At 39.0% G+C, this 25454-nt stretch overlaps 1 protein-coding gene across 1 annotated transcript in view; it reads right to left on the bottom strand.

The window, feature by feature from the left end:
- Nucleotides 1–3065: 3065 nt before the first annotated feature.
- LOC308689562 (zinc finger BED domain-containing protein 4-like) overlaps nt 3066–25454 on the bottom strand; it is a 30785-nt gene continuing 8396 nt past the window's right edge. Inside the window, exons 3-5 of the mRNA XM_081363344.1 lie at nt 4611–5668; nt 4139–4455; nt 3066–3994 (exon numbers count right to left, since the gene is read on the bottom strand). Coding sequence (XP_081219470.1) covers nt 3624–3994; nt 4139–4455; nt 4611–5374 — 1452 coding nt within the window. The 5' untranslated portion in view covers nt 5375–5668 and the 3' untranslated portion in view covers nt 3066–3623. The remainder of the gene's footprint in view (nt 3995–4138; nt 4456–4610; nt 5669–25454) is intronic.

A 25454-nucleotide genomic window follows, 5' to 3' on the forward strand; every position in this document is an offset into this window, starting at 1 on the left:
AGTGATGGTTTTGGAAAGTGCAGTTATTTGGTTTTCATTGGTGTACTGTACCATCACAGGGCCTGCTGTTATCAGTAACTCCTCAATGTCTTGTGAATCCATGTTTGTCAAGTCACGTTGCTGTTTTATGAATCTGCTGAGTACAGAATTGCCAATTGAAAGTCGAATTTCTTGATCATCAATACGGAAACTGAGCGTGCCGTTGCATTTAGTGAGGTAGCTTTCTGTTTTGCGAAGGATTTTGCAGCTGTGGCATCTGTGGAACTGATTTTTTAAGGTGAAGTCTTTTTGTGGGGTGTGGCACTTTGGGCAAAGCTTTAGTAGGTTAATTACTGCACCTTCTAGTTCTGCGGTCAGATTGTGGTGTAGTGTAGTCTTCTGGGTTGTTGCTGCCACTGGTGAGGTGAATAAGATTGCAACCCACCATCACTCCATTAGAAATGCCAGTGTTGTGGTGAGTGTTGTTTCTCCCATGAAATGTCTTGTGTGAGATTAGTGAAGATGTAGGAGTTGTTCGGTTTGATTAAGTCAATATGACTCTCCCACAGTGCCAGTTCTATATCTGCTGTTGAATCTGCAATAAAGCAAGTTTGGACCTCACATGTGACCTCTAAATGTGACTGTGTTGCTTTTGATGGTGGCATGTTGTAGACTGCAGCTTCTAATCTGGAGACCTGCAGGTGATAAATGATATTCATTAACATTTTCAGTAAATATAGTTAACCTTTTTTTACCATGATAAAAGGTATTTCACAGGAAATATAAATGGTTGCTTCATATCTTTGTTGCATTGTAAATTTTAATTTATTTATAGTGGGTAGTTTTTTTGTCAATTCTTTTGTATTTGTTTTCTTTCTTCAAAAAAAAGATCAAAATAAAAAGGTTTTATTCATTAAACATAATTTGGTCATAATAATTATTTGCTTATTATGAGACTTAACTGGTTACAAGTGTTAACAACTGTAAGATGTTGTGTATATATATATATATATATATATATATATATATATATATATATATATATATATTACCTCAGGTGCTCTTTGGTCATTTCTGACTGGAAAATTTTCTGTTTTGAATTTTAAAAAAATCACTGCTTCCTCGGAATGTTACGAAACTTGGTCACTTTTATGTGAACAAAAAAATTCTCACATTCTCACCCACATCTGAATTGTGCTTAAAAATATATATTTTAATTTTTAAAAAATCACAGCTTCATCTGAATGTTACGAAACTTGGTGACTTTTACGGCATTAGGTATGTAAATACACAAAAAAATTAAGGTATGAATCGAGCAGACTAAATTATTGTAAAAAAAAATGCTGTAATTAAAGCATTACTGTTTTTTTTTATTATTAAGTTGTAATGTTACCTGTAACAAAATGCTTTCTCTTATTCAGGTTTGACTGAAGTAATAATGCAAAAACGTGTGCACTTCACATGAAATTTATTTATTTTATTTTTTATAAACCTTGGCAAAAAATATTATTTGAGAATTTCTAAAGAATGCATTCAAATCCACATTAAAAGTAAGTAATTTGGTCCAAAAACAAATAGAGAACTCACAAGCCTCTCCATAAGAGAGCTATACAGGCATCTAGTGGTAAACCCATGCAATAACATGTTTTATTTAATTTTCTATCAACAGATGGCGCTAATCTGACTTAAAAAAATGGATTTAAAAGGCCTAGTGACTATTGGGCCTGTTCATGTTCACATATATACATGTGTGATTGCAAACATACAGCCGTTCGACTTGTGCAGTTGTGGATACATGCATAAACACGCTACCCAAATTCATTATCACCTTGCTTTAAAACACACATATTATCGTCTTTTTCATAGAGAGAAATTTTATCCTAGTCTGAACTGTAGCCTACCTAATATCCATTTATCCATCTGACAATCCTGAACACACACACACGCAAAATATCTTTAATTTGCAGTGACCTTGTTTCAATAGAATCTTTTACATGTTCTTTGTTGTAATAATATTATAGTTTCCAGTCATCTTCTAATGGAACTTCACTGCAAGATTTAATGTGCAACGTCTCCTTCTCACTAGTGTTTTGATCAATGATCTGATGAAGAACATCATGCACACAAGGTTTCTCACCATTGTGCTGCTATAAAATGAATGATGAGTAAAACCGTGTGAAGCATTTATACAGTTCTGTGCTGTAAAATCTATATGTACATTTTAGTCCCAAAACACAATGTAATAATATTTTGCCTGGAAACTGTGATGAAACAAAGAACATGAAATAAAGATTCTTTTGAAACAGGGTTACTGCGGATTAAACGTTTGTGTGTAAACCTTTTTGGTTGTTTTTGTGTTGTATTTTTATATTGATGAATGGATATGTGATGCAATTAAAGGTAGGATCATTTTTTTCTCAGTGTGTAATACTTACAATAGTTTGTGTTGTAACGTGCCTGTGTGTGTGTTTGGGTAGTGTGTGTATGCATTTATCTACACCTGCATAGGTCTAAGGGCTGTATTAGGGCTGTGCGATCTTCGATCGTGGACGATTAAAATGTCTCTACGATCTGCTTTTGAAGAATTATCGGAGTATCAGCTTACAGTGCATTCTATCCGTTACAGTTCTGGTGCCTCTGTCTCAACATGCTGTACAACACGACGTACACATCACATGTTAATGCAGATGCGGGATACTGCAATTTACAAAAGCCAGGGCTGCAAACTCTCACGCATTGGCCGTGAGACATGCATTTGATTGGTTTCACACACTCACACGCAGAGGCGGACAGAGTACACAGCTTCATTACTTGAGTAAAAGTACAGATACCCCTTGCTAAATTTGACTCAAGTACAAGTAAAAGTACTACAGTCAGATGTCTACTTAAGTAAAAGTACTAAAGTACTTGTTTTTAAAAGTACTTGAGTATCAAGAGTACATTTTCTAAATATTGCATTACTACTGCCACAGTGCTTACATTTATGTACAGAAACGTCCTACATGGAGTTATGAAAAATGTTAATGTTAATACCTTGGAGAATGTAAAAGGAATTGAAAGTAAAATCAAGTCATTTTCATCTTTTTACCATGTTGCTTTATTTAACATTTCTCACTTGCCCACAAGGCAATAGCACAATGGCAACACTCTGACAAACCTCTGCTAGAGTTTTAATGGATTTTTTGCATCCACATTTGAACCTGCCTGTGTTAAACACCGGCATACTCAAGAACATCAAAGCAAATGATCAGCTTACATTAATGTGTAATATCAGAAAAGAAAATTCAGCTAACAATTGTGTACATGTGAGTTTTTTCATCAATCAAATCAATAAACTTAAACCAGCAAAGAAGGCAATATAGCAATGTTCTGACACACCTCTGACCGTGTTATACACGCAGCATAGAGCAAAGAAGAGAAAATAATAATGATTAAAGAAAATCAGCTGTGTTTAGGTCAGCATACAAAGAAGGAAAAATAAAATTCAGCTCATTTGAGTGACAGTATTAAGCCCCTTCCTCTCACACTGACATACAGGCAAAGGCAGGTGAAAATACTTTCAGCTGAATAACACCATTCTCACACACACAATCTATGTGTGACAACTCTGTGTGTGTGTGTGTGTGTGTGTACTGTACTTCAATTCAATCAAATGTCATGAAGTCCTTGTTCAACTTGAGGAGAAGTTGGTTCTCAAAATTCTGTGAATGAATTGATCCCCTTCTTGGGGTGAAAAGCAAACCCGCTATGCTAAAAAGCCTTTCACACGCTGCTGAAGCTGGCAGCGCTGTGTTGAGCTTTAGTGAGAGGTTACGCACAGCTGGATAGGGGGCCAGTGTATTCACTCCTTCAGCTGTAGCGGCTAGGTATCCATCAAGTTGCTTACTTATCTCATGGGAATGCGTCTGCTTGACATTGGAGAAGAAGTCATCTTCATCAGAAGAGGTTGATGTGGTATCAGGAGACTGAAGACCTTCATCGTGTTCTGGCAGATGTTCCTTGATGTAACTAAGGCCTTGATTAGAAACACAGAATCACAACAACAAACACATATTTTTGTTATTATTACTCTGCAAGTAAACAACTGCATAGAATCATTGTTGGATGTAAAGGTTTTTGAAAAAACAAGCAAACAAACAAACAAAAACATTTTCCTTACCAAGCTGTAGGACTGTCTCATTGCTGGTCCAGGAGGTTTTGAACCTTGGAACGAGAATGGCTGCTGCAATTAGCTCTGGCTCTGACATCATGCTCTCAAACCGCTTCTTCAAACCTTCAAGAAGAGCATCAACAAGTGGCTTGCAAAATCTGAGTGGCGGTCTGGACTTTTCAAGCTTGGTTGTGAGGGCGGTGATTGTCGGGAGCAGCCAGCCCATCTGAACGTTGACTTCTCCTTGTAGTATGTTCAAGGACTTCGCAACTGGACTCATGGTGGTGACATATTCCCCTAAAAAGGCCATGTCAGCCAGACTGTACCTAATAGAAACAGAAGAAAATAAACAAACACATATTTCAACAAAATGTATACAGAACCTGGACATTTATTTATTTGTGTACCTACAGCAGATAATGTGGTAAGCATTACTCTAACAAAATAAGAACACAATTATACATTAACATAAGCTACTTACATTGGAACATTGAGTGCAGCACAGACCGTTCTCACAGACCCCTCTCCTTGGTCTCTAATGATTCTGACCACACGTTCCACGGCCATGAAAGAGGAGTTCCATCGAGTTGAATTAGGCTGTACCAAGTGAAGCTTACAGTGTTCCTCTATAAGCTCTGCATTTTGAGGAGACCTTGATGCTTTATTCCAGAGTGCCTGACATTTAGAAAAGGCTGATCTGGACAATTTCTTGTAAGCTTCTGTCTTATTAGCCCGATCAACATCGACTGTGGAAACTAAATTTAGTAAGTGGCATGCACACCGATGATGTTTCGGCAGCTGATACTGAAGCCCATCATCTTCCTCCAGAATGGCTTCCACATCCATGAATTCCACCTCCTCTTCACCATCAGATGCATCACAATCTTCTCCTACTTCTTCGATTGTGCCTTCTGCAACTAACTCTTCATTGTTATTTTCGTCCTGCTGACCAAAGACACGGAACGCTTTGACGAAATTCGACCCGTTGTCTGTTGTAGTTCTAACAACCTCTAGACTTATTTCATACTCTGCATGAATGTCGGTCAAAACAGCTGCCAAGGCATCGAATGTGTGGGAGCCCCTTAGTTGACGGCAAGCAAGGGCAGCTGAACGGCGTTCAAAACTGCAAGGATCGAGCCAGTGGGCTGTTACACCTAAAAAGCTCCTTCTCCTGGCCGTCCAACAATCAGTAGTGGTGGCAATGTATGGTACCTTTTTTATTTCGTTCTTGAGACGTTCTTTCATTTTAGAAAGCTGAATCAATCTTGCGCCGAATCAAACTGTGCGGGACATGACGGCACTACTCGGTTGTAATTCTACAATAAGGTCTTGGAAGGATGGTTTCTCAACCAGGGAGAAGGACTGGAGACCTTGAACGATGAAGCGGAGGATAGCCCGATCAACCGTCTTCTGAGACATCTGCTTGGTCTCCATCAGCTTCAGTTGCTTCGCCTTGAAGCCTGTTCCACCTTCTGATGGCCTCTTGCAGGCTGTTGAAGTCAGTTGACAGTATTCCTCCAAATGTGTCTCATGCCTTCTCTGTAAAACAGTATAATATTTCAGTTTGCACTATAATAAACTAATAAATATTAGAAAAGATACCCATCATTTAGTCTACATTGCAATATTATTAATTATGAAGTGCTGGTTGTTCATAATTTTCCAATGGCTCCAGACTAACTTTTTAAATTGGTTTTACTGGTTCAACAAACTTTAATTTCCATGGACCAGCAAAGTATTTAGGTGCTTCTGACATTCTAACAAGTGCTGCAATATTAGGTCAGGTCAATACAAGACTTTGGGTAACATATCTCTCATGTATTTAACCCTCTGGGGACGGATTGGGCGGTACCGCCCAAAATGGCATACTTTTACAAATGTGTAATTATCTTAAAAACTATTAATGATAGAGAGATGCAGTCTTTTTTGCCGTCTTCCTCAGATTCCGCTGAAAACAATGGTATATGGTATACACACTTCCTTGTTGCGCAATACCACTGCGTATAAGGCCAATGAAATCGATGTTGTTAGGAATATTCCACGCGCTAAGACCAATGGAAAAATTGCTGCTGGGAGGAATATTTTTTTTACCCAATCAGAGGAAGGTTACCATGATGTATTATAGCTTATCAGAGGACTCTGTAGCCTTGCAAGGGGTGGTACTATAGTAAATGATATGACGCAAACAGCGTTGAGTGGAGGAGACAGCGAATGAAGCGGATTGATTTATATGACACACAGAGATTTATATGACAGAGAGACAGAACGATTATAATATTTATTTATTTATATATATATATAGCATTATTATTATTATAGCATTATTATTTTATTGTTTTATCACTTTTATGATGGCAAGCAGTAAAAGATTTACCTCAGAACAAGCTCTGGAACAATTGCTACTGGAAAGTGATGAGGAGAAATCCGAAGCTGACAGCTTTTTGACAGATGACGAAATATTTTACCAGGATGGGGAAGATCCATTTGAGGACTGGTATGTAACTTCAAATAACCTCTTTGTCATTATTTATTGTCTCATGCATCTTGAGTATATTGTATGTACTGGATTTTTAGTCAGAGAGAGAGATTGAAACATGAAATGTTTGTTTTAGTGTACCCCTCCTCCCTTCCCTGTCAACTCAGTTCAAGAGTGGTGTGAAATTTGTTTCAATAAACTGACTTACCTCAAGAGAGGTGAAATGTGTTTTTAGTGTAAAGTGGAGTTTCATGAAGTTACATGAGTTTATAGTGAAGTTTTTATTTTTTTTCTACATTGAATTTTGACACAAAAATAATCTTCCAGTTTCATTGTGTAATTGCTCTCTCCTTTTACATTTATTTCAGTAATGATAATGACCCAAGCACGTCATCTACACTGGCAACAGCACCTCAGCTTCCACAGAGGAGCGAAACAAACCAACCAAACACATCATCTACACCGGCACCAGCACCTCAGCTTCCACCGAGGAGGAGATTGAGCCATCCAAGCACGTCAGCAACACCGGCACCAGCACCTCAGCTTTCACCGAGGAGGAGACGCAGACAATCTACGCAGAGTGTTCAGAGGCCCACACTGAGCCGTGATCGCTCCCCACACCGTACAACACCTGAACAACACTGGAAAACCGAAAGCGATCTAGATGTGGCACCCATTCTCCCCAGGTTTGCCCCTGCCAGGCCCCCAGGAGTGCAACTGGATAAATCCAAAGTGTACAGTCCACTTGATTTGTTCCAGCATTTTTTCAGTAATAATGTAATCAGAAAATTGTGCAGTAACACAAATAAGCAAGCTACAAAGAGGATAGCAGAAGGACTGCAATTCAGATGGACTGATGTCACCCCCACAGACTTTCTAAAATATCTTGCACTTGTCATTTTCATGGGACTGCTAAAACTTGGATCAGTGAAAGCTTACTGGAGGCAAAAAAACATTTTTTCAGTGCCATTTCCAAAGAAAGTGATGCCAAGGGACAGGTGGCTCTCCATTTCCTCAAATGTGCACATGAGCAATCCGGCTGAGGACGTTGTGAATGACAGCAAAAAGGGCACATCAGACCATGACCCACTGTTTCGGCTCAAGCCTCTGATGACAGAAATCAAGGCAGCATGCAAGTCCTTTTACCAGCCAAACAAAAATCTGGCAATAGATGAGAGGATGGTGCAACAAAAGTCAAAACAGGGATGACACAGTACATAAAGGACAAACCAACTAAGTGGGGATTCAAACTGTTCATCTTGGCTGACTCTTCAAATGGATACACTTCTAGCTTTACCGTGTACACAGGGAAGGCAAAGTTCCCCACTGGCTTTGGACTTTCCTATGACGCAGTTGTGGGCATCCTGGACAAACCGTATTTGGGAAGTGGTTATCACATTTATTGTGATAACTTTTATACAAGCCCTCAGCTATTCAGACACCTGTCGTCTCTGCACTTTAGAGCCTGCGGTACATATAGAGAGGGGAGGAAGGAAACCCCTAAATCCACCGTGAATGCCCTCTCCAAAAAATCCCAAAGAGGCACAATCAGATGGATCCGAGATGGTGACTTGCTCTTTGTCAAGTGGATGGACACAAGAGAGGTGTCCATCTGCTCGACCATCCATCAAGCCTACACAACTGAGAAGGTCACAAGAAGGCAAAAAAAGAGAGATGGAACCTGGGAGAAAGTGAGCATTCCAGTTCCCACTCCAGTTGTGGAATACAACAAATACATGGGGGGTGTGGACTTGTCTGATCAGCTCATCCAGTACACCTCTGCTCACCACAAAGCACACAGATGGTATAAGACTATGTTCTTACACTTTGTGGACATAGCCACATGCAACAGCTACATCCTCCACAAAGAACTGTGTAAAGAACAAAAGAGTACACCGCTGACACACAGAGCCTTTACGGAGGAGCTCTGTGCTCAACTTGCTGGGGTGACAACTGAGGTTCAGACAACAGTGGCTGCAGACAGGACAACTCATCACACACCCCTGCCCATTGCCCCCTTGGACCCAGCAAACCCTGCACACAAGCCTGCAGATACCAGAAAGTACTGTGAGCACTGCAAGGCAAGCAAAGTGTACAACAAGACCCCCTGGCAGTGTGGGGCATGCCAGGTGGCCCTCTGCAACTTCCTGGAGAGGCCTTGCTTTGCTCACTGGCATGCCTAAAAAACGCCTGGGACTGTTTGTATATAGTTAATTATTTCATTGTTCTTTACACTTTTTATTGAAAAATTACAACTGTCTGTCAAGCAAAGGGTTTGAAAAATATATTTTTTGTTCAAAAACTGTTCACTATTGTTGAGTGAGGTGTGATTTTCAGTAACAAATGACTAAAATAAAATTTTCGTTTTTGAAATTCTCTAGTTTATTGTACATTTTTTACTCATACTTCCTTTATAAACACATTACATGCATTATTATGTTAGCTTAGGGTCTTCTGAATCCATAGATACCAAACACATGGTGTTCCATCTCCATTACATAAGCCCAAATGTAAAAATAGAGAAAACGGACCAAAAAGGGCTTAGTCCCCAGAGGGTTAAATACAATTGTAGGCTACAACCATTTTTTATGGTATAACAAGACAGGTATAAGTACACTCAAGAGCGTTAATATTGTAATCCTGTCTAGGCCAGCTGAACTGTTATTTAAAAAAAAAAAAAAGCCAAATAGCTCCTGTACAGAATTTATGTCATTTATGTAATAAATAGAACCTTATTGTAAAGTGTTACTTATTAGTTAAACCGATTCAGACGTCTCCTGAGTTCACTGTTGGAAATATCAGTTGTTTTAACCATTCATTAAAATTAACCAGTTCAAACTTAGTTCGCGAATTGGACGTGTCATGCGCGTTGTGTGATTATCCCAGCAGTTAGGACATGGACATCCAAGATTTCTGTCAACACAGAACACATTTCATCACTGGATAGTTTTTTTTTCCGTTTAATTAAAGTGTTGTTTTATGTCAGCTGAATGTCCGGAACGCTTTTCAGAGAAGATAAGGCAACTTATTTAGCACAATTCACACCCAGCGGTAATTCAGAAAAAAAAATCTCCGAATGCTCCACATGAAACTTGGTGGACATAGCTGACGTAAAACAACACTTTAATTAAACGAAAAAAAACCCCAAAAAACTATCCAGTGATAAAATGTGTTCTGTGTTGACAGAAATCTTGGATGTCCATGTCCTAACTGCTGGGATAATCACACAACGCACATGACACGTCCAATTCGCAAACTAATGACTTTTACCACCGTGTCGATTTATTTTGATTAATATGTGCGAGGGAGAGAGAGCAAGATAGCGCTTAGTTTGGACTTTACACTTTCGTCTGGCTCCGAAGAGAGAGAGTGTGCGCACGCGCGACCAGCTCTCTCTCGGTCTCTGCTGCTCGTTCTTTCAGTTAAACATGCACCCTTGTCACAAGCGCAGCAGTTCATCTACATTACTCACCGATCAAATAAGACTTTGGCGGGACAAAAATTCACTTTGGCGGGTGCTAAAACAAGTTCAATGCAGGAAAATTCATGCGTGAATTTAACTGAGTAACTTAGTAGGCTACATGACCATGCACTCGCACAAATGCGACCATATATAATTTTAACTTGCACATTCTCAAAAAATGGTCGCAGTCTGGAACCCTGATTATCTATGTTACACGATTAACTTGCCTCGGCTTATGCTAACTATTGTCAGGCCAAAGTTATCCATCTGAATGGCTAGCTTACAGCTGGCAAATTGGCGGGTGCATGTGGCTTCGACTACTCAAACGTAACCGAGAATGTAAGCTGCATTATCGCAGCTAGCCAATCATTTAGTGCACTTTTCTGAAGCTAGAATCTAGCTTAGAAATGTAAGGAAGTTTATTTCAATGTACGTACCTTGACATGCTTCCGCAAGTTGGAGGATGAATTTTTGTAGGCAGTGATGAAGTTCTGTTTCGGTAAACACAGCAAACACTTGAAGCGAAAACTATCATTTACTTCTTCAGAAAACTGAAATAGTCTGGCAAGGTGGGGCCACGGGTTGGCACATTCCCGGGATGGACCTGCTGCGTGTTCATCCATTGTTTCGTCTCTTATCTAATCTGACCATGGAGTTGACTTTGGCGGAAAGCTGAAGGTGATTGCTGATAGGCTGTCCCAATCAGTGGCGCCTGCACAATCCAATCACGTTTGAGAGGGAAACAACAAATTGAGGGTTTCCGAGATTTTTCTCTTTTTTTTTATTCTTTTTTTTTTAGAATAAGTAACGGGTACTCATGTTTATGGATAGAAATGTAGTGGAGTAAAGAGTACAATATTTGCCTCCCAAATGTACTTGAGTAAAGTCATGAGTACTCCTCAAAAATGATACTCGAGTAAAGTACAGATCCCTCAAAATTGTACTTAAGTACTGTACTCAAGTAAATGTACTCCGTTACTGTCCGGCTCTGCTCACACGCAACACCCCCGATTTCTCACGGCTCAAATGCCTGAAAGATGAGTTAATCTATAGATATACCTGTTGAGCCACTTGTGATCGACTAGTTATGCTTTCGGTGAGGGGGTTCAAGAGCACCCCGCCCTGTCTGTGGAATTTTCGACATTTTCTCACATATGCAATGCAACTTCACAAGCCATCCCAGGCGCATTTTCCCCCGCATTTCCCCCCGGCTTCAGGTATGTATGCTTTGAGTATTTATTGAGTATATTTATTAAGTATATGCTTGAGTATTTATGCTCTTAAACTTTATAACGTTTGCTTATTCGTTTTATGTGAGTTGTTATAGTAAAGGCATTTCGAGAGCTTTGTGAACATAATTCATTTGTGACCCTGGAGCACAAAACCAGACTACACATGTATAAACTTGATTTACCAAAAATCCCCTTTAAAGTTGTTCATTTATGTTCGCGATTGTGCTGCATTCACTTACAAAAATAAATGTTTTATATATTTACGGTAGGACATTTACAAAATATCTTAATGGAACATGATCTTTACTTAATATCCTAATGATTTTTGGCATAAAAGAAAAATCTATGATTTTTACCTATATGATGTATTGTTGGCTATTGCCACAAATACCCATGCGGCTCATGACTGGTTTTGTGGTCCAGGGTCACATTTTAGTAAGGGCTATATTACATGCTGTAATTGATACATTAGTGTAGATGTATTAAACATGATCATTTAAATTCCTGAAGGTTTCAAGTATGCCCCGCAATAAGGCAAGGCCAGGAGAAAAGAAGAGTAAAGACATTTTGTTTTTTTTTACTGAAAGATCAGCCACAGCAAAAAAGAGCCGCACAACAGACAGAAGAGCAACAGACAGGACAGACCGAATGACAGACAGAACAGCGACAGATAGATTTGCTTGTTGCTGATTCTGATTCAGAACAAAGACAGACAGAATGACAGGCAGAAAACCACCAACAACAGCAGCAGCCCGAGCAGAGGTCGAAGATTAGAGCCTTGTGTGGAGCTGCAACATATAGATGCAACTTCAAGAAAGAGTGGACCACAAAATGGCCATTCATCACTAAAGGTAGCCTCAGCACACATTACTGTTGTTCTGTATATCGTGTGGAAAACACATGTTGCCACCAGGGTGTTTCAGATATTTTGCGACATGTTAAGAGCAAGGGCCACCAGGAAAAAGAACGGGCCATTGTAATCCACCACTACAATTGACAGATTTTCAATGTCCTCTCCCTCAGTTGGTGGGATGTCAGACCAAGAGGCTAAGGTATGGTATGTGTCATGGATGGTCCTGTCAAGGTTCAAGAGTTTTGTGTAATATACTGTTCTGTCATGGTTGATAGTTTTGAGTAATTTACCATCTTGTTTAGGTTTTGTATTTCTGTGTTCTGTTTCACAGTCAGGTTTTCTTAGTTTTATCTCCGTCTTTTTTGGTAAAAGTATGCTGTAGGTTGATGTTAATCAATTTGTTCTATTTAGATAAAACCATGCCTCTATAGTGCTTTAAAATTATGTGTGTGTGTGTGTGTGTCTATAGGATATACTGTATATACAAAGCATCATATATATGCATGCATTTTGTCTTAATAGACAGAATTAATTATGTATCAACCTATACTTATCTATCAACGGCAAAAAAGAAATAAAATAAAACAAAACAAAAACAATACTACTTGAGAGCTTATTTCCACTGTGTTCTTGGCTCATTCTTCACAGGTGACAGGTGTAGGCTGTGTTCCCGAGGCTTGTCACCATAGCAAAGATTGTCCTGGTGCTACCCCATTCAAATGCTGATGCGGAGAGAGTGTTTTCTGTGGTGGGACTCAACAAGACAAAGACCAGGAACAGCCTTGCCCTGGATGGCACCCTGTCATCAATAATGACAATAAAAATGGCTGGCCTGGAGCCCTGCTTCAAGTGGGAACCCCCCACCAGTCCCCCTGGTGTCCAAAAATGGTTATTTCTATTTATTTAGTTTTGAAGGATTAGAATTTATGTAAATCAGTGGTCCTAGTAGATCCCTTTGGTAGACCAATGTTAATTTAACTTTGGGACCCTGGTCCCTACGCTGAGAACCTCTCTCTCTCTCTCTGTGTGTGTGTGTTGATCTTTTTTTATTATAATTTATGTTATTTTTTTGCTGTATGGTAATGATGCTGAATGTTAACTCCATAATGCACCTGCGTTTGGTTGATCTACGACGACGCCCTGCTTCACTCCTCAATTTGGTAGAACACATTATAAATGTACTGTATTGTGGAAAAAATGATGAGGAAAAAAAGATAGGAATAGTAAATAAAATTATATTGGACATATAAGAATGAATGAAATGTAAAATGTTTTGTTAACAGTCGCGGTGTGCGTAACTAGGCAACCACGTTCTCATTCACATTGCATGACGTCATCGAAGTATGTCCCAGAACGTGCATACTCTTTTGCTACACACTCAAAAGTATGTACTTTGCCTCACAAAAAAAGTACATACTTTTAGGTCGTAGTATAAGTAGGCGAATTGGGACTATTGGGCGAAGTAACAGAGGCTGAACGGGTGACAAAAACGCTCAGCGAGCGGAACCCTCTTGACGAGTCACGAGTTTCCCGAGGGAACGATTTGTGTGCGACACATCCGACTCCGGTTCAGGGTGTGGCAGAAACATTGTCCGGCCTGATTAGCGCTAATGCACTGCAGGTGCGAGAGAGAGGAGCGGCGTTTACACAGGCTTCCTGCTTCACAAGCCAAAGATAAAAGGGCCATTCAGAGAAGTTTCTGGGCGCAGCTGGTTTTCTCGGAGCAGTTTTGGGCACAAGCTTGCTCGGGGAAGTTGTTTGGGTGTGAAGGTCTCCTGCTGAAGTCTTGTTGGGGTGAAAGCCGCCCATTGAAGCCTGCTGGATCAGAGTTCGTCTGTGGGAATCTGCTGGACTGATTTATCGATTGGATCTGCGCTGTGAAGGGAGAGAGAAAGTTAAGTGAATTGATTTCATCTTACAAACATTTGAAAAGCTTGAAGAGGATGCAGTGAATGTAAATCTGACTGTTGGGGAAGCTATGTGTTTCAGAGTGTGCTGAAGAGGAATTGAGGATTGAATATCCCCCACGAGAGTGTAACGAATGGATTGAGGCCTCTGATCAGCCCTATCGTGTGAGTGAATTGCATTGCTTTTGCCTTATTGATACACATTGATTCATTGCTGTGGATTTGAAGTGAACACGAGTGCGGTGTGCTTTTGCTGAGAAGTGGCCCCAACCTCTGCTTACACGTTTGTGAAAAGTTATTATACCTGCTCTCCATTAGAATTCCAGAGTGATACAGCTGAGCTGGTGAAGTATCTTCTTGCGTTATCCTCTCTCGGGCCGTCTGAGCTCTGAGTACTATAATGCCTCGCTGAAACCTCCTCTTAATCCACTCTCTCTGTTTGCGAGCGCTAGGAAGGAACATATTGCTGTGGAAAAATCCCTACCTTCATACTTACCGTCTGAGCTCCGAAGATATACAGCATTGCTGGCGAAGCCGCCCATTAACTTACTCTCTCACTAATGTGGCCCGACGAAAGTGTCTATTACTGAGAAGAATCCTTACCTTCTACTTACCGTCTGAGTCTGGAAGTATGCAGCATCGCTGGTGAAGTAAGCTTTTAAACCACTGTCTCACTACTGTGCACCGACGAAAGTATCCTGTATTGAGAAAAACCCTTACCTGTCTACTCACCCTCTGAGTCCTGGAAGTATGCAGCATCGCTGGTGAAGTAAGCTTTTGAATCATTGTCCCACTACTGTGCACTGACGAAAGTATCCTGTACTGAGAAGAATCCTTACCTTCCTACTTACCGTCTGAGTCTGGAAGTATGCAGCATCGCTGGTGAAGTAAGCCTTTAAGCCACTGTCTCACTCACGTGTACTGACGCAAGTATCCTGTACTGAGAAGAATCCTTACCTTCCTACTTACTGTCTGAGTCCTGAAGTATGCCGCATCACTGGTGAAGTAACCCTCCAAGTTCACTCACTCACTACTGTGTATCGATGCAAGTATCCTTGACTGAGAAGCATCCTTACCTGTATACTCCCTGCCCGAGTCCTGAAGTGAGCCGTATCATTGGTGAAGTCGCCGTCAGGGTGAAACTGCAACGTTAGATCAGTACCTACCCGTAGCTGAAGAAGACCTAGAGGACACTGAAGTCTATCATGCTTGTGCTCATTGATATATTGTGTTCAATAAAGATTGTAATTCCTTTGAAATTATCTCTTGTCTGCGTTGTCCATCTGTTGCGGACCTGTGGTGTCGGCTCCTCACGGTGGTGTCTAAGTCTGGGGTGGCTGGTCATCCGAGTCCGCCCCGGCCCGCACCGGTGACAGGCGCGAGTTGCGGTAAAATCGCAAAAAAAAGTTTAATGCTATTATTCAAGTTAGCCGCGAGGATTTTCACAATGTAGTTGTTTTTGCCCCTGAGAAGCGGACTTTTTTTGTACAAGCTGAGAAGAACCGAAGCCCTGTGAAGCTAAACAATATCAAAAAACGCGTTAGTAAGTATGGTGTTTGTTTAATTTTGTGTTAATTTATGCTGAATTATCAAAGTAAAGTTAAGTGTTTGTTTGTTTTTAGGCTCCGATGGGAGCGCGTATGATGTTCAATGTGGGCAAGGCAGTGAAATGTCTGTGGTGAAGTCTCTGGCTTTTTCCTTCATTTCACAATATTTTTTATCAACATTTAGACAATATTGCAAAAGTTTATCGCAAATCTGTAATGGAAACACAGCTATTGATATCCCCATGACTATACTCTAGTATACTCTGTATTAGCGATTACATCCAAGTTACCTGCCCTCTGTATTAGCGATTACATCCAAGTTACCTGCCCCTTGACACTGATTCATATTTTGGGTTGTTAGTGCAACATTTATCTACAATTCAAATAAATTATTAAATAAGCATTGTATCTTTCTTTTTAGTTGGCAAGGTGCATTAAATAAACAAATTAAAATGCACATCATACATTCTACAACAATATTTATCTAGAACTAAACCTCTGTTAATTCTCAATAAGAACGTTTATGGAAAACTGGTTAATAATAGGTGAAGATTGCAATGCTGTTTTGTGTTTCTTGTGTCATGTCAGAACTTTTGTTGTACTTCATGTTTCTAGTGCCATATTTGTTAATTAATTTTATTAGTCTAATTGTTCCCAGGTAGGCTACATTGTGCCCTTGTTTCCCTTCTTCTTTGCCAGTTGATGCATGTTTGGTTGCAGTGTTTTAAAAGATTAGTTGTCAATGAGCCAATGCATAATCTTCTTTTTAGAACAGACAGGCACATGTTCAGATTATAAACGGAGTTTTTATTTAATTTTTTTTGTATTATCTTTTAACAAATTACAAAACAATGACAAACACAAATTACCTGACACACAACATAGAAGATATTTAATCAGAAATATACATAAGATGACAGCAAAAGAACATTGCTCTACAAATCAAAATGTACAATTGGACTAACAAAACCGAGGAGAATACACATGATATCTAGACACTTCTGAAACGTTATGTCATACCATACCACATAATGTCCATATGCAGTTAAAAGTGTCCATTGTGAAGTGGATAATACATGCCAAAAGTTCCAAGGAAATAGTCTCTTTAATGATTGAATGCCAACCTTTAATGGAGGGAGGCTTATCACTGATCCATGACATCAGCAGATTAGAGTCCTGCAACGGGTCGGATTGTGACATTCCTAAAATTCACGGGCGGGGATGCGGGCGGATAATGAACTCCTTGCGGCGGGTAGCGGATGAAAAATATGTTCAATATTTGTATGTCTAAAATACCATTACACATACGCAAATATGTGTTTTAGTCAGGCCATACTTAAAAATATTCTTGTTTGCCGTAACCTGACCGACCCTGTCAATTTAGGACCGACTCAATTCATTTTTTTTTTTTACTTTTAGTCCGACCAACTTTCCGGTTGTAAACTTGCATTAAGACAGACCGATTTTGTTTTTACTCTTCAAACAACTAATACAAATGCAATAAAATATTAATTATATTTTAGTAGGCTAAGTATTGTGTATATAAATTGCCCATATATAGGCCTACATACAAACGTAGGCTACGCTCTTTCTTTTAAATAAAAACCCATGGCGTCATCTATGATTATATGGGCTGTAGGCTATATGCGAAATGAAACCGAAATCGCAACACTCAGGGCCACGAACCTACAATTAAAACTTTCACAGAGATCTCAAACAGGCATTTCAAACACCAAATATTAAGAATTGCCATATCAAGCAAAATAATATTCGATGATTGATCGAAAATCATATCTCTCCCCCCACATGCTCACCGGCAATGCTCCGACATTAATTTTCTCTGTACTATAGGCTAATAGGCCTATGTGTTGAAGCCCAGTCATTAAAAAACAATTTAGTTTCATATTCATGTTTAAATAAAATAATATTTTTTATAACATGTTGATTATCTGAAAAGTGAAAAGCATGAATAAGATAAGATGATCCCGAATATCGGGAGACAAATGTGTGTGGGCAGACATGATTTTGACCACTTCATTAAGTTTGTTTTTGTAGAAAGCCTTTCTTTAAAGTGCATTTCGTTTTGTATTAATTGTATCTCAATTTTAATCAATGTTTCATCAACCAATTTCCTGGATTTAATAAATAAGAGGTAGGCTAAATATCGCAGGAAATATAATCAGGACACGGAGGCATCTGCGCATGAGGCTATTGTGATGTTGAGAGAGGTGCGAGATAAAAAATAAAGCACTTTAATTGGAATGATTTTAGCTTGTGTGTGATTTATCGCAGGCACGGGTCGGGTAACGGGCCAAATATTAACGGGTCTGGGCGGGTGCGGATTTAATTTTGATATTATCACGGGTGTCGGGTCGGATCTGGTGCTGAACTTTGCGGGTACGGGCGGGAGCGGGTCTCCAAAAATGGACCCGTGCAGGACTCTGCAGTAGATTCTTTCTGGCATCAAAAGTTAAGTGACTAAAAAGACGTCTTTTATGTTTATTAGAAATTAGCCTACAGGGAAAACCCAGAAGAAGTAACAATGGATCCAGTCCCAAAGCCACATCCAAGATATTGTTTAATTCAACCACAACTCTGGACCAGTAAGCCTGGATCACATGCCAGTCCCAGATACAATTAGTAGTGGTCGACCGATATATATCGCCGAGGCCGATATATCGGCCGATATTTGGAATTTTTTAGATATCGGCATCGGCCTATAAATATTTCCGTTTGGCCGATATATTTCAAAACAGTTTGTGACTGTGCATTAGCGCTTTTTTCCACTGACACGAACAGAGCGAGCGTGAATGAACTAAATACACTCGCTCTGCTCCGCCCAGCACCGTAAGACAAGCCACTCAGAAGTGAAGCAGACATCTGACAGACACAGTAAATGACCATTCGCATTCGCTTTCTAACCTGACGCTACATTGTGTTACACACAAAAACACTCCGGCGTGCAGCAGAGTCTATTCAAACAGTACCGTGATATGTCAGATCCGCAGCCCAGCGGCTCCAGTGGGGGTCACAGATGGGATATAAACGAATTCAAACAAAACTGAAAACATTTTACCTCACAAACAGTCAAAAATCCTGTGACTGGCTGTTCCTCAGATACGCGCGTTGTTCTCGGGTTACATTTAAACTAGACGCTGTTTTCCAACGGACTCGCGTGCACGGAAAAGCTGAGTCGCGTGCATTAGCCTACAGATCAGTTGGTCGCGTGAGGTGGATGAGAGGAGAACACTATGTAATAATATTACGTTTGAAAATAAATCCTTGAAAATGTTATTCACTATCTACTGTATTTATTTATCCATGATTGGCGTAATATCGTGTGTAGTATACATTTTCATATGTTCATGTGTCATGCAAATACATGTGACGGCTTGCAACGTTTTAAAGAAACAAACAAGCAAAACTAAACACATAAATCATTATTATTTAAATATACTTGAAGTAAAACAACCTGTTTAAAGTAAATAGTTAAATATAAATCTCACATAGTTTATTTACACTATGTATTGTACATAAAATGTATAATTTCACATACTATTTTGTCATTAATTTATGAATATTGTTTCGATTGGTTCATTACTGATAAATGTTATTTGTAACCTGCAGTAAGCAGCAGTAATTATTTATGTGACTGAAAAAATGACTAAATATTAAAGCAGACAAGAAGCTGCACTAAAACTTTATTTATTGAAGTGTTACCTTACCTTTTTGTTTACATTTTAACTTCTTAGTAAATATTTTTTTATTGCAAAAATAATTTTGCATAAATAGTATGTACAATAAATGTTCATTTAGTTTCACCAATATTCTTTATGTCTCTCATTTACTGTATTCACATGTATTGTATCGGCCTCATATCGGCCAATCGGCCAGATTGCTTTCTCAATATCGGCATCGGCATCGGCCATTAAAAATACCATATCGGTCGACCACTAACAATTAGTATTATCTCATATATTAGACTTGCATTTAGGGCAGAGCAGTGAGAGAGTTGGATTGTATTTATGAATTACATGAAAGGTGAAATATGTATTCTGTGCAGGATTCTGAGCTGAATGGCTCTTGCTCTCTTGCATACTGAAGGCCTATTAGCCTGGGACCAGACAGTCTCCCACTCCTCTTCCAAAATATCCACCTCTTGCTCCCTTTCCCAAATCAGTCTGAGGTGTGAGGTACTAACTGTACCATAGTAGCATAGAGCTTTATAGAAAAGGGAAATCAACTTGTGCGGAGGAGGGTTCAGAAAGATCTTCTCAAGAACAGATAGTGAGTAATTAGAAGTGAGTTTAGTATTTTTGAATATATAGGTTTGAGAGTATTAAGCACTAAGGGACTGCTACACAGAGTATTTCTCAATTGCCAATTGGTGCAATCTAATGTTCGGAAGGTCCAAACCTCCCTTTGCACTAGTGAGCTGGAGGTTTGATCATTTCAATCTAGGTTTTATTTTGCTCCTGATAAATGAACTTAGCCACCCATTCAATTAGTTTGGAGTTTTAAGCAACCAAAAATATGATCAAATTAAAAAAAGAATACTCATTAAAGGTGCCTCAGGATGTGGGAAGGAAAATTGTCTCTGAATTTAGTACTGATCAGTGGAAAAATCAGACTGCAATTACCTGAATGTCAATGTCTTTTAGCCATAGCAAATAATATATATTTTTCTGTGTAGTGATGTACTTATTGACTCTTTTCCCGCCAGCGGTTTTAATTTTTTTTTTTTTTTTATGTTGCCAGCCACTGCCAGCGATTTTGGTCATTTTCACAAAAATGTCATGGCCCCCAGACTATTTTGTTGTATGAAAATCTGAATATGTAATATATCAAAAGAAAGTGCAGACTCTCTGCTTTTCAAGAAAAAAAAACTTTTATTCTAGATTCATGCATTCTTCTTTTATAAACACTTGAATGTAGGTACGTTTCATAAAAAATAGCAACATTTTGAGCAAAAAGGTGGGAAAGTCACGTTTTTGTCAAAGACTACACATCCAGATGTGATTCACAAACGATGATCAAAACACAGATGGAGTTGATCGAGTCCATCAACACCCCTAAAGCTTCACAGTCCTAAAACTCGTCCTGGGTCAACATTTCATGCACTGACATTAAGAGTTGATTTATATCTAATCGTATTCTCTTTGTCACACACTGTATACACAAATGTACCGAACATAGACTGTAAAAAAAGATGGACGACGTCCCTTCATTCTCTTCCATTGGTGAAAAGTGAAGCCGCCAAAGTCCTAATAGGGCGCTGGCATCTTGCGCAGACTTGGGTCCCAAATCTGCGCAGTAGTGAGCGGGAAGTAAAGCCGCAATATCAAAGTCCCATCCACACTCCCGCAGAAACGGTTACTACAAAGTTTACTGTTTGAAATAAACAGTTATGGACATGTAGAAATTAAAGTTGAAGCTCCAATCTCCTCCCGAAAATCCAATAAAAGTCTGTTGGTGCCTTGGTGACTTTATTTAGAGAACCTGTCAATCATGATGTCACATTCCCGTTTTTGTCGCATCAAATAACGAACTAAGACCGAACTTATTTATAACAAACAAACACAAACTTAAATCAGCATGATAAAAACTACCTAAAATGACAGAAAACATCTTTGAAAAAAAAATATATATATAATTTGATTGTTTATTTTCCATCGCGTCCATTAGACTTCATGGGGAGGCGGGGTTTATGACCTATACTGAGCCACCGGGGGTGATCGAGACGTTTGGCTTCACTTTTCAGCACTTGTGCGGCACGCTTGGTACCAACGGTGAAATTCTTAGGTGGAAGTCTCTGAACATGGCAGTATAACAACACAATGTATGAACCAGCTATTTAATGTTGATGATTGCATTGCATTATTTTTCATATGCAATATTGTGTATGATATTGCTAGTTTCTGCATCATCTTCGCCTCTGTTTTGATTCTGGAGATATGACATCTTTCAGAATCTTCCCTTACCATATAAAACACAAGGCGGCCAGAAAATTTCATCAGTGGTGAGGAAAGAGTTAAATTTCAGTGATAAACCATCTTAAGTTAATGAAACAATATGAAACTAGTACTTGTTTAATTAGTGTTAGTTTTACAGACAATTTGGCCCCCTGTTCTAAAGTGAAAGTTTATCCACGTCACATATTTAGAGTCTAATGAAGAGGAATATGGTCAGGATACAAAATTAAAGTTGATATATGCTAAACAAAACAAATTCAGGTAATTCCACAGGTGGACAGCAATGAAACATGTATTACATAACAATACCGGACAAAGGAACTGAATTAGGGATGCACTGATACCATATCGGCCCGATACTGAGCTCATGTACTCGTAAAAATGCTCCGATACCAACAACCGATACCAGGCAGCGTGTAAACAATGTTTGTGTCCAGACAGAAACACTGACAACAGAGGGTATAATTGGGATAAAAAAAAAGAAGGCTGTCTTTGAAGTTATTGTATCTTATTAGTGGAATATTAAACGAAATATAGTAACACCTATATAGCTGTGGTGCACGAGCTGATAAGAGAAAAACGTGCAGTGGATTGAGCGCGCAGCGGCACAAATGTGTGCGAGCTGGTCGAGCACATCCCTTCTGTAAGTGGAAAGTTTGTAATTCAGTCGGATGTCAAGAGAGAGAGAGAGCGCGCACTTCTGTTGAATGCTCTTGATTGCTGATCGTTCACTCAGCACGTGTTATTTGGATTAAAACTAAATCGTATATGCAAGTAAAACATGAACTGTTACCTGATTTATGTATAACGAGTGGTTCCCTACATTATTAAAGGATGTTTGCAGGTCAAGAAGTTCCATGAACGAAACATCCAAAGCGACCGCTCCGAAAACCCAACGTCTTGATAGACAGTGCACGTATACTGAATTGAATTGTCTTTCATGTCTTGCGATTATACAGACGAATTCATAAAAGTTTATGTAAAAACGTCTGTCTTGGCGAGTATCCCAAGAAACAAAGTTGGTTATATCTTAAGTGAACGTAGACAGTATATTCAAATGGGGTCCGTGCGTTCGGTCTTAAAGGGCCAGCAGGTTTATTAGAGCAGGTTTTGATTAGTGTTTTAATGTTAATCAAACAATGGACAAATAAATTACTCACTGATCTTGACTAAATAGGCTATCCTTTTCAACTTTACAAAAAGTTCCATCTATATTTAATTTATACAGTAAAGAATATGCAATGTTTTTTCACATTTGATTACTTAATTCAAATTTCTGTACCTGTTAGATCTACCCAAACAACTCTAAAAACATTATTTCATTTGTAGCCTACTCTTTGTTCTATTGTATTTATTTGTGCTATATATGTGTACTTTGATTATTTGTTCTTATTTTATTACTGACTGCTTGTCTTTAATAATGTTTTAAATTCACATTAATTAGGCTGGTAGTTTTTGTAGTATCAAAATTGGAATAAAGAATTGATATTTCACTGGTGTCTAAACATTTGTACCACTGACCCAGTCCTCAGCACTGAGCCCTTCAGGAGCTGCTCTAAATATGTGATGTGCTATTAAATGATAGATAAAATATGATAGAGAGAAAGTATGAACAGTGAAAGTAACAGAACTCATTCAATGCATTTTAGCAGGCTTAATTAAGCATGAAAATAACTGAAGGAAATATATATTTGATGAACAAATTAAGCCAACTAATATGATTTATATTATTTTGGTTTATCTTCTAATACATTTAAAAATTAGAAATGCAGTGAAAATACAGGTATCGGTTTTTAGTATCCGTATCGGCGAGTACCAAAAATGGGAGTATCAGTATCGGACTCATTCTGGAAAAAGTGGTATCGGTGCATACGTAAACTAAATACTAACAGGTATGCTGTAATTAATGAAAAACCAAGGTAAAAAAAATGAGTGGCAGGAAAATGAGGGAAAACAAATTTATCCAAAACTGAGACGCTAATACAGTACGGATGAAGACAATTTCACTCCCTGTTCTAAAGTACTTTCCAGTAACCAATGCTGATTTTAGGAATCCTCCAGAGCTGAGATTCACATAATGGGCTTTTTGTTTCTACGCGCTGTAACCGGTAGACCAATCACAACACTGCTATTTCCGGTATGAGCTCGCAAATGAAGTTTCAGGTCTCTTCGATATGTGAAACTCATATCACACTGAAGACACATGAAAGGTTTCTCTCCAGTGTGAAGCCTCATGTGGACTTGATAGTTTCCTTTTTCATTGAAACCTTTTCCACACTGTTGGCAGGTGAAAGGCTTCTCTCCTGTGTGAAGTCTCACATGAACATCGAGGTTTGATTTGCTTGAGCAAGTCCTTCCACAGTAATGGCACATGAAAGGCTTCTCTCCAATGTGACTTATCACATGCCACTCAAGGTGATTGCTGTCTGTGAAACTTCTTTCGCATTGGTGACATTTAAAGAAGTTTTCTCTTGAGTGTAGCCTCATGTGGCCATTAAGGTTTAATTTACGTCTGAAACTCTTTCCACATCGATCACATGTGAAAGGCGTTTCTCCAGTGTGAATTCTTTTGTGGTCATTCAGCGTTCCTTGATGTGCAAAACTTTTTCCACACAGTTGGCAGGTGAAGGGCTTCTCTCCAGTGTGAACTCTCATGTGGACTTTAAGGCTTCCTTTTCCAGAGAAACCTTTCCCACACTGTTGGCAGGGGTAAGGACTCTCTCCATTGTGAATTCTCACGTGAGCTTTAAGGTTTTCACGTTTACTGAAACTCTTTCCACACTGAAAACAGGTGAAATAACGTCTACCCCCCGTCTTTCGAGCTCTTTTTCGTGAGGGAGTCTTTTCAGTCTGCGAGCAGCTAGGATGGTTTTCCCCAGTTATGAAATCATGTTCCTCTTCCTTTACAACATTAAGTTCTTGAATCTCATCTTCCAGCAGCATCGGGTCTAAGGTGAAAATAGATAAATACAAGTTTAAGCCCAGTTTAATGGCACAGAATGAAAAATAAATGCATACAAGGTTCAGACTTCTCAAGCCAACATCAAATTTTTTTCACAAACTTTAGCCTCTAGTTGCAAATTGTGGCAAGCATTCCCATCTCGCTTTATTAATGATGTCATCAGCGATTAGTCAATGTCCGCTCGACTTTAAATCACCATAACTGTATATAATATGATGCTATAAAAATTCTAAGATCCACACTGGGAATATGGAATATGGAAAAAATAAAAACACAGGCTTTAGTTGGATAATATAGGATATGGTAAATGTAATGAGTCAGAAGTGTTATGATTTCATGCCTACAGTGATATGGTCATGCAGATCCACTTTCCTGCAGAGATCAGCTCCAACCCTGATCAAACACACCTGAACAAGCTAATCAAGGGCTTTAGCAAATCAGTCAAGTCATCATTTATACAGCGCTCTTAACAATATTGTTTCAAAGCAGCTTTACAGTGATAATAGGAAATTAAAGTAACAGAGATTGTTTTGGCTTTACAGCAGCTCTAGAATAAAGTTATTGTCCAGCTAAAGTTAGTTTTCATTGATTCACTTCCGTTGCGAAGATCATTAGTTATTAACTTACGGGCCACTTACACGACACCGTTCTAACAGAAAACCCTTAATGCGCCCCGACCATTTGCACAACAACAGTGCCTGGTGGCTCGAGAACGCAAACCTTGAAATAGGTTCCAAGGTGCAAGCGTTGAATAATTTTGAAAAACGTTATCATCTCTGTGTAAACTTAAAAAACGTGAATCTGTGAAAACACTGGCGTGTACATGCATATTACGTGTCTTGACTATAGGTATGAGTGTTTGAATGTGCATAGTCTTTCTTTACAAATTTACCTCACCAAATTATGTGTCTAG

This window comes from Scardinius erythrophthalmus, assembly GCF_964197995.2.
Source record: "Scardinius erythrophthalmus genome assembly, chromosome: 4".
NCBI lineage: Eukaryota > Metazoa > Chordata > Actinopteri > Cypriniformes > Leuciscidae > Scardinius > Scardinius erythrophthalmus.